General features: G+C 56.4%; 1 protein-coding gene, 1 long non-coding RNA gene and 1 other non-coding gene across 3 annotated transcripts; 2 read left to right on the forward strand and 1 right to left on the reverse strand.

The window, feature by feature from the left end:
* Positions 1-781: 781 nt before the first annotated feature.
* Positions 782-7,061, forward strand: LOC136310118 (uncharacterized). The gene is made up of 4 exons (XR_010726506.1): positions 782-923; positions 1,249-1,329; positions 4,427-4,806; positions 6,760-7,061. It is a non-coding gene; the product is annotated as an uncharacterized lncRNA (long non-coding RNA).
* On the forward strand, positions 1,474-1,605 carry LOC136311403 (small nucleolar RNA SNORA9). Its single transcript, XR_010726789.1, has one exon. It is a non-coding gene; the product is annotated as a small nucleolar RNA SNORA9 (small nucleolar RNA).
* On the reverse strand, positions 1,862-4,420 carry LOC136310116 (testis-specific serine/threonine-protein kinase 1-like). Its single transcript, XM_066238223.1, has 2 exons — positions 3,985-4,420; positions 1,862-3,938 (listed from the first exon to the last, which is right to left on the reverse strand). The coding sequence occupies exon 2, from the start codon at positions 3,646-3,648 to the stop codon at positions 2,455-2,457; it is 1,194 nt and encodes a 397-aa protein (XP_066094320.1). The 5' UTR covers positions 3,649-3,938; positions 3,985-4,420; the 3' UTR covers positions 1,862-2,454.
* Positions 7,062-9,699: the final 2,638 nt, after the last annotated feature.

The following is a 9,699-nucleotide window of genomic DNA, read 5'->3' on the forward strand; positions in this document are numbered from 1 at the left end:
TCACAATAAAACGTAGACGCTTAACCGGCAGCTAGAATTTGCCCGAAAGCACACTGCCCATTGGAGTCCGCAGCAGCAGCAGCAGCAGCAGGCCCACTCTCTTGCCACTAAACCAAATTACCAGCAAGAACCTTACAGCACAGGTAAACTGAGACCGAACAAACCAATGTTGTCTCCACTGTCCCTTTCCTCCCTAAGGGATCCTATGCCAGGTGCCAGTGTACTGTCTGCTCCGCACTCTCTCGTCTCCCACTCTGTGGGGTGGAGCTGAGCCCCTGACCACTGCTCTGCCTGTACAAGGTGCTGGGAGGCCCTGCGACTTGCAGTCCGGTGACAAGTGGAGCCCCTGCCTTCCCAGGACTCCGGGAGACAGTGAGTGAGGACGCCCGGATCCTTGGGAAATCTTCCCGGGGTGAGAGACGGGCCCCGCGGGCTTATTTAGCCATGAGGGACTTCCGTTCACTTGAAAAGGGCAGCAACTTGAATTCCGAAAGCAAAGGAGTCCCCGTCCTACATGGAACAGAGCGGACCAGCATCCCCTTTCCTTTGCCGGGTCGCTTCCGGCTCCGTTCCTACAAGGCCCGCCTCCTCGCCGTCCCGGGGCTCCGCCCCCGCCGAGGTTGGCAAGCTCATGACACGCCCGGCCACATGTACTGGATTGGGGTTCCGTCCCCAGCGGAATGAGCAAGGCACGCCCGGAGCGCCCAGGACGCCAGCTCCCGGGGCCGCGCCCGGCGGCGGGCCAAGTGACGCTGCGTGCGGCTTCGAGCGGGCTGCGTAATGACGCAAACACGCAGCGTGCTTGGCGGCAGCCGTGGCTGACAGTGGTGGTATGGCGGTGTGTCAGCGGGACGTTGCCGGGTGTCATCTTAATCTGAGGCCATCGAGCGTCCCAAGTGGGACCCGCCGTCTGCCGAAGCCGGGTAAGGGTCGTGGGCCCGTGCGGCGGCGCGCGGCAGTGGTGCTGGCCTCCGGGAGGGGCCTCCAGCCGGGCTCTGAGGACCCGGTTCGGAAGACACGTGCTTCCTGGGAGGGTGGAGGACGCGCTGGGGACGGGGTCGCGAGAGCGGCTTCCCCAGGGCCGAGAACCAGGCTCTGCGAGGCGGGCCGCCCCCAAGCGCGCGCCCTGTCCGCAGCCGTCCTGCGAGCACGTGCGCTGTGAGTGCCGCTTCCCGGCACTGGGCCCGCAGTGCCCGCCAATTCACGGGACAGTCGTCGCTGAACCTATTTCTGTGTCCTGCCCCACAGTGTGTGCTGACCTATAGAGGAATGTGAAGGAAAAGGCTGCCTTGTGCAATGACATGATGAGACGGATAACTCAGGGGTCTGGTAAGTTTAGGAAGTCTCTGCTCTGCTGGAATGAATGGCAGGGTCCCCGGGAGTGATGTGTGTTTGATGAGACTGTGAGTCCCCAGGCTCCTGGGAGGAACCCACATGGGCTAACCCAACTCCGGGCGGGGCTGAGGCTGTGGGCTGCAAGCCTCCAGCGTGCTTGGGTCTGGGGTGACCCTATGCATTCCTACAGCGCTTGCAAGAGCATTTTGAAACGGTTTGAGGCCTTGTCCTGCTACATCCAGAACAAGGTTATAGAAATTTCAAACAGTCGCTTGCTGCCTTCGGACCCGCTCTGTTAGGCATTGTGTGGATCTGCACTGTCCCGCAGTAATCACTTGCCCCGTGGAGGTTAAAAGTTTAAATTTGTTAAATTCGATTTCCTATTCACAGTACCCACATTTCAGGTGCTTAATTGCGACATGGGGCAAGTGGCTACTGGAGTGGAATGCAGATCCAGATCACAGAACAGTCACGTTTTTTGCAGAAGTTGTTTTGGGTGTTTGTTGGCTGTGTTCCAGGTTTGTTGCAAGTTTCATTTTATCATATCCTGAAAACAGCCTTACAAAAGTTTGAAAATTAAGCTCAGCCTGACCTGTGGGTGGCGCAGTGGATAAAGCGGCAACCTGGAAATGCTGAGGTCGCTGGTTCGAAACCCTGGGCTTGCCTGGTCAAGGCACATATGGGAGTTGATACGTCCAGCTCCTCCCCACCTTCTCTCTCTGTCTCTCCTCTCTTTCTCTCTCTCTCCTCTCTAAAATTTAAAAAAAAGAAAATTAAGCTCAAGGGGAGTGGGAGGGGTCAAGGCTGGTCAGTTATATGGGAATCAAGAGTAGAAAGCAGTAAGACGGACAGGCCCTGCCCTAAGGGACTGAGGGTCTAGGAGACAAGCCACGGAGAACCGAACCACAGGCTGAATTCTGCAGCAGAGCAAATGGCCGGTGAGCTTCGTGTGTGTGTGTAGATTTAAATGCAGAGCCTGTGGGTGAAGGGGGCGCTGATGTTAGCTGAACTCTGGTGCAAAACTTAATAATTCCTCACCCAGTGTATGTACTGATATAGTCATTTATTGTTTCTTTTGCCATGTGCAAAGAGAGGGAAAGGAAACATGAAAATAGTGGCTCAGCCGGGACTGTCTTCCTCTACTGGCTCCTCCTTCGGCTTTCTTGGAGTTTGGGCTGGAAGCTGTGAGCTCTGCCCCATCCCCTGCCAGCCCCTGGCCGGTGCAGGAGGCTCGTTAGGTGTGTGTATTGGAGGGCCTTCCGCTGTCTCCCTGTTCAGCTGCTCGCCTGTGAGGGTGAAGCTCCTGGTCTCCAGCTGCGCTGGTAACTGCACTTGCGACGTCTCCTTGGGTTTTGACTCTGGCCTCACCTCAGGCTGTGCCTCCTCCTGGGGCTCCAGCCTGGTGGCAGATTTCTTGTCAGAGCCGGGCTCAGGGGTTCCGGAGCTCCCCTCCTCCTTGCTGGCGGCTGCAGAGGACGGGGTCGGAGCCTTGGGCTGCACCCAGCAGTGGCTGAGGATCTCATCGATGCGCAGCCGCCGGTTGATGTCCGGCTGCAGCATGCGGCAGATGAGGTCCTTGCACTCGTCGGTGAGGTGCCTCGAGCGGGGGAAGCTGATGCGGTGCTCCTTCTGGGTACGCAGCATCTTCTTGATGTTGGAGTCGTCGTAGGGCATGGAGCCGCAGACCATGATGTAGAGGATCACGCCCAGGCTCCAGATGTCGTAGACCTTGGGCTGGTAGGGGATGCCCTGCAGGACCTCGGGGGCCGCGTAGGCTGCCGACCCACAGAAGGTCTTGCTCAGGATCAGCCGGCCGCCGTCGTCCCGCAGGCAGTGCTTGGAGAAGCCGAAGTCAGACAGCTTGATGTTGAAGTCCTTGTCGAGGAGAAGGTTCTCACACTTGAGGTCTCGGTGGACAATGTCCAGGTCATGACAGTACTTGATGGCCGAGGAGAGCTGGTGGAACTTCTTGCGAGCATCATCTTCATGCAGGGGCCCCCGGGTTTTGATGAACTCCAGGAGGTCACCCTGGACTCCGAGCTCCATGACAATATAGACCTTGCCCTCTGATGTCTCGAAGATCTCGTAGGTCTTGATGATGGAGCGGTGGTTTAGCATGATCAGAATCTCAATTTCCCGGGGAAGGAATTTCTCCAAGAAGTCTTTGGGGGCTTTCTTGCGGTCAATGATCTTGACTGCCACGTTGAACTTCAGGCGTTCAGAGTAAGCAGATTTGACTTTAGCATATGAGCCCTCTCCCAGATTTATCCCTATGATGTAGCCTCGTCGCTTGAGGATGGCAGCATCATCCATGGTGCCAGGAGCACCCAGTCCTCAGAGGCCGCCTTCTACATCTCTGGAAGACATGGGCCAGCAGTGTCCTCATTTACACTGTGGACAGAGAGTCCTCTGGGCTGGCTGGGCCTGCTGTCCCTGCCTCCTAGAAGCCCAGACTCGAGTGGAACGTTCAGCATTGTCTCCCAGGTGACCTCAGTGGGTGAAGTCACAAAGGAGGAGTGCCCCAGGGAATGAGGCTCTGGCTTGAGCCCTTGGACTCGGAGCCCTGGAAGGCTAGTCAGTGGGCCGGAGCAGACTGAAGGCACCTGGGTCCCCACTCCTGCCGCCACTGTGAGGGCTTTGTGGCAGCACGCAGAGAGTGGCCTTGCATGTAGCTGGGGTCCGAGGTAGGAGGAGGCTGTGGGGGCTCCTTGGTCTGCCCATGCCTCCAGACCCCGGGCCAGGACAGCTTGTTGGGCGGTGGCACTGGTCACTGCTACTGGAAAAGCCAGGCAGGAGGTTGTATTAGTCTGAGTCCCAGCAGGATACAAGACAGTCCAGTTGGGGCAGTCGGAGGGTTTTTAATAAGGGCACAGTTTACAAAGGTAGGAGCAGACCTCTATAGAAAACCACATGGGTAGCCACACACTCTTGGAAGAAGGGAGGGATGGTCACTGGAACGAAGAAAGGTAGTGTAGCTAGGGTGACCTAGAGAGAGGCAGTGACCCCAGGAAGAGCCACAGTGACCCACCCCCTTCCCCAGACAAGGAGCTGGGGACAAATGTCCTTGACCTCTTCTTTTCCTTTTCTTTAGTCCTGGAAGCCCTTGCCTGCATCCACACGGGTGGCCTGCAGGCCATGCAGCAGGGCAGAAGAGGGTGGAGGTAGATCCGGAGGAGCAAAGACTCCAGGCCGAAGGTTCTCTGCATGGTGAAGCCGTCTCTGCCCTCTCCCCGTGGTCTGGCTGGACCCTCACCGCCTGTACTGCTCTCCGTCATGCAGACCTCCGCCGGCCTGCTGCTCTGACAGTGGCTGTGTGGCGGGTGGCTGGCAGGGATTTCTGCTCCTGTGTGCTCCCTTCCGGGGACCTGCCCAGGCTGTAGCCTTGACCGGAGCTGGGGTTAGAGCTGAGCCTGGATGCCGCTTTGAGCCAGCAGCTGCTCCTGGGATGCTCTGAGGACGGTGCAAGTAGAGGTCAGTATTGAACAGGGACCAGTTTCTGCCAGCGGTGGCACCTTTGCCTTGTGGCCGTATCCACCCAGAGGGAGTGGGTCCCCTCTCTTACATGACACTCAGTAGGACCACGACTTGAAGGGGCTTGGAAGAACTGCTCCTGGAGAGTGTGCCAGTGAGGCCGGAGGTGGTCCGGGTGGGGATGGGTCCTCACCAGCCTTAGTCCCTCTCCGCCCTCCTTTCCAGCCCCGGCTGTGCAAGGCCTTGTATGCCTGGCTGGTGGTCCTTCCTTTGGGCAGCTTGCTCCTCTCTCCTGTTGAGAACACCCAATCCGGTGTGTCCCTTCCCGTGCTTACCTTGTTCCGATCTCTCCTGTCCGCGTGCTGGTGCTCACACAGCCTCCGCGGAGTGGCCCTCAGGAGACACTGATCTGTCCCTGAGTCTCTGGCTTCTGCAGTTCTGAGAACCACGCCCTGACTGCCCTTCGCTCCAGACTATTTTTTACAGGGACAGAGCGATAGACAGGGACAGACAGACAGGAACGGAGAGAGATGAGAAGCAGAAGCATCAATCATCAGTTTTTCATTGGGAGACCTTAGTTGTTCATTGATTGCTTTCTCATATGTGCCTTGACTGTGGGCCTTCAGCAGACAGAGTGACCCCTTGCTCGAGCCAGCGACCTTGGGTCCAAGCTGGTGAGCTTCTTTTTTTTTCTTTTCTTTTTTTTTTTCTCAAGACAGATGAGCCCGCGCTCAAGCTGGCGACCTCGGGGTCTCGAACCTGGGTCCCAGTCCGACGCTCTATCTGCTGCGCCACCGCCTGGTCAGGCTGCTCCAGACTATCTTCTCACGGTTGTTCAGGACAGTCTGGGTGGACAAGGTAGCCCCTTCCTCCAGAGCAGAGAGCTGGTGTGCCCCTGTCTGCCATAAACAATCTGGCTTTCCTGCACACGGGGTGCCATCTGGGTCGCCCGGTGTGGCCCTGCAGGAGCTGGGCTGGTGCTCTGACTACTGCTGACGTGAAGAGCCCTCTGTCATCGAGGGTTCCTGAGCGGCCTCCGTGTCTGAACCTGGTGGGGCTGCATTGTCCGCTGTAGGCTCGGGGGCAGTTCCTGAGGGGCGCCTGCCCAGTACATGACCCTTGCCATCCTCCCCAGTGTTTCAGTCCTGAGAGGAGTTCATTCAGTGCTCGTCGGGCCGGCCCAGGGCTCTGCAGGCAGTCCAGGAGTCCCTGGCCGAGGAGTTCAAAACCATCCACTTGCCTGACCAGGCGGTGGCACAGTGGATAGAGTGTTGGACTGGGATGTGGAGGACCCAGGTTCAAGACCCTGAGATCTCCAGCTTGAGTAAGGGCTCATCTGACTTGAGCAAAAAGCTCACCAGCTTGGACCCAAGGTGGCTGGCTCGAGCAAGGGGTTACTGAAGGCCTGCGGTCAAGGCACATATGAGAAAGCAATCAATGAACAACTAAGGTGTAGCAAGGAAAAGCTGATGATTGATGCTTCTCATCTCTCTCCGTTCTTGTCTGTCTGTTCCTATCTGTCCCTCTCTCTGATTCTCTCTCTGTCTCTGTAAAAAATTAATTAATTAATTAATTTAAAAAAAAACCATCCGCTTGTTCTGAGTGCTCCATGTTGCAAGTCAGGTATTCGAGTTCCAGAAAGGCTAGTTGACTGGGCGCAGGAGTGTCAGGGCTCACGGGGCTGAGTCTTGTCATCGACGGGGCAGTCGATGGCCTTTGTGGTTTGGATTGGAGGTACTTCCTCTCCCCCGGGAATCCCCTAGGTCAGTGGTGTGTGGGTCCGGCGGGCGTGCTGCCACGAAGCCCTCACAGTGGCGGCAGGAGTGGGGACCCAGGTGCAGTTTGCTGCTGCCCCCCCAGCAGCTGGCATTTATACCAGCCTCTGGCCATGTGCTCACATCGCTGAGTTCCCACAGCAAGCTTCAAGGTTTCCCTGTTTCCTTGTTTCTACAGGTGAGGTGGATGCGAGAGGTGGAGGCCCACCCATGCCAACACGCCAGGGAGAGGGCGGCAGAAACAGAGCCCAGGCCTTGCTCCTTCCTTCTCGGAGCAGGTTCCGGTCCTCACTTGCTCGGGGTGCCTGGTGCTTGGCTGAGGTACTGGCTCAGGACCTGACTGATTCTGGCTGACCTCTCTCACACCCGGGTGTGACGCTGTGTCTGCGTCTGCTTTCAGAACAAGGACCCGGCCCCTCTGACATTTTCTGAATGGAAAGAAAGAGACACTTAATAAACAGATTTTAAACGTGTGACTCAGTCCAGCTTGTTTCTCTCCTTTCCATAGTCCGCTCAGTACAAAGAGAAAGGCCCTGTCCTGGTGGGAGGTGTTGGAGCCAAGTTTCAGGGAGGCATGAGTTCCTTCCACTCCCTCGGGGAGGTTTCCCCTGAGATCCTGGGGTGGGCGCTGCACCTGTGCCGGACCCAAGTGTGAACTAACGCCCTGTGCAGAGGGGTGCGGCTGACTTGTGCACACAGGTTACCCCTGCGCCCCACATGCAGGGAGTGACAGGCCAGGCCTGGCTGACGGCGCCTTTCACATTCGGTTTTAGTGATGAGTGAACGGAAGAGCACAGGAGGAACCTGCACTCGGCTGTGAGTCACGGCGGCCACACCCTGAGGCCCAGGCAGAAAGCCTCCCCCGGGACCCTGCTGACTGCTCCACGCAGACCTGGAGCATGGGTGGCACTCTTAGAGTGGCCACACTGCACCTTCACGGGATAGGCTGGAGCCAGGCCTGCTGTGTGCACACTGCGAGCAGGTGGTGGCGTCAGCCTGAGCGAGTGCAGGTGTCCAGGGCAACGGGCCAGGGGTGTGCTGCCCAGGGGGCGAGGGGCTGGCACGGGGCGGCCTCTAGACGCTGGTCCAGGCATGATGAGGGGGGCACTGCTGCCTTGCACTCCAGTTCCACAGCCACCCACCCCGGCCCCTGCCGTCAGATCCTGCAAGGTGTGTGCCCTGGGGAAGCTGCGGGTCAGGGCACCACTTGTCCTGCCTGGGACAAGACAGAAGCTGACCAGCCTGCACACACATCCAGCCAGGCCCAGGAAGGGAAAGGACATTTGGTATGATGTCACAGTGGCCTCATGAGACAATTAAGTGGTGGGCGGTGACTGTCCGCAAGCTGTCAGGATGGAGAATGTGGTTAGGCTCAAGGTCACAGCAGCAGCCTCTAAAGCCGGGACCCAGGACCCGAGAGCTGAGTCCCTGACCTCAGAAAAGTCTTGACATTTCTACGTGGAAAAACCCAAAGAAAACTATTTTGTGACACGTGAAAATTTTGCCAAGCTCAGGGTTGCAGTGTCCCTGAAGTTTCACTGGAATGGCTGTGTCCCTTTTAGTGTTAATACAAACCTAATACAGGCCCTGGCCAGTTGGCTCAGCAGAACATCGGCCTGGCATGTTGAAGCCCCGGGTTTGATTCCTGGTCAGGACACACAGGAGAAGCGGCTATCTGCTTCACCCCTCCCCTATCTCTCTCTCTCTCTCCCCCTCCTGCAGCCATGGCTGGAATGGTTTGGCCAGTTGGCCCCAGCGCTGAGGATGGCTCCATGATCTTGGCCTCAGGCACTAAAATAGCTTTGTTGCCAAGCAACCGAGCAGCAGCCCAGTGAGGCAAAGCATCCTCTGGTAAGGGCTTGCTGGGTGGATCCCAGTCAGAGCATGTGTGGGAGTCTGTCTCTGCCTCCCTGCCTCTCACTTAATGAAAAAAAAATGCAAACCAAGATGTTGACCCCGGAAGTTTTGGGAAGTGAAACCCTGCTACCAGCTTGCACAGAACTCCCCAGATTCTCCCAACCTTTGGTTTGGAAAGCCCTTCAAAAACACCAGCCAGGCCTGACCTGTGGTGGTGCAGTGGGTAAAGCACCGACCTGGAACACTGAAGTCCCCAGTTTGAAATCCGCCCCTGGGCTTGCCCAGGCAACTACTACGAGTTGATGCTTCCCGCCTCTCTGCCCTCTTTCTCTCACCCCTATAAAATCAATAAATTAAATCTTAAAAAAAGAAAAAAGAAAACAGCCCAAGAGCTGGGCAGAGAGGTCTCCAGAGCCTGGGAGAGTGAAACTTGATCCCAGTTTGCTCAAGAGGACCCCCCCCCCCAGGGTGGAGCCAAAGCCTTGTTCTTAAGGGAGGTTTTCAGGGCGCACGCAAAGGGGAACGGCCTGGTTTTATCCTGCACTTGAATAAGCACTTTTCAATTTTATTAAATATGTATTCGTTTTAACATTTGTAAGGAGGAGGAAACTTGCATATAAAACGATGATTTCAGAACTTAAAAAGTGAGTTGATTGAAAGTGGTTAAGCATTACTGGTGGTGGCGTAGTGGATAAAGTGTTGACCTGGAATGCTGAGGTCACCGGTTCAAAACCCAGAGGTTGCTGACTTGAGCACAGGGTCACTGGCTTGAGCAAGGGGTCACTGGCTTGGCTTGAGCCTGAGGTCCTATCCATGGTCAAGGCCTAACTTAGAAGAAGCGATCAATGCACAACTAAAGCGATCAATGCACAAGTTGATGCTTCTCACTCTCTCCCCTTCTATCTCTCTCTCCCTCTCTCAAAAAGAAGAAAGAAAGAAAGAAAGAAAGAAAGAAAGAAAGAAAGAAAGAAAGAAAGAAAGAGAGAAAGAGAGAAAAAGAGAAAGAGAGAAAGAGAGGGGGGAGGGAGGGAGGGAAGGAAGGAAGGAAGGAAGGAAGGAAGGAAGGAAGGAAGGAAGGAAGGAAGGAAGGAAGGGAGGGAGGGAGGGAGGGAGGGAGGGAGGGAGGGAAGGGAGGGGAGGGAGGGAGGGAAGAAGGGAGAGAAGAAGGGAGGGAGGGAAGAAGGGAGGGAAGAAGGGAGGGAGGGAAGAAGGAAAAGAAACAATAGTTAAACTAGCTTTAAGAGTGCAGAATCCGGCCTGA

The sequence above is a fragment of the Saccopteryx bilineata genome, chromosome 7 (genome assembly GCF_036850765.1).
Source record: "Saccopteryx bilineata isolate mSacBil1 chromosome 7, mSacBil1_pri_phased_curated, whole genome shotgun sequence".
Lineage (NCBI taxonomy): Eukaryota > Metazoa > Chordata > Mammalia > Chiroptera > Emballonuridae > Saccopteryx > Saccopteryx bilineata.

Coding starts and splice junctions, on each gene's coding strand:
- LOC136310116 (XM_066238223.1), bottom strand. CDS start 3,648: ATGGATGATGCTGCCATCCTCAAGCGACGAGGCTACATCATAGGGATA.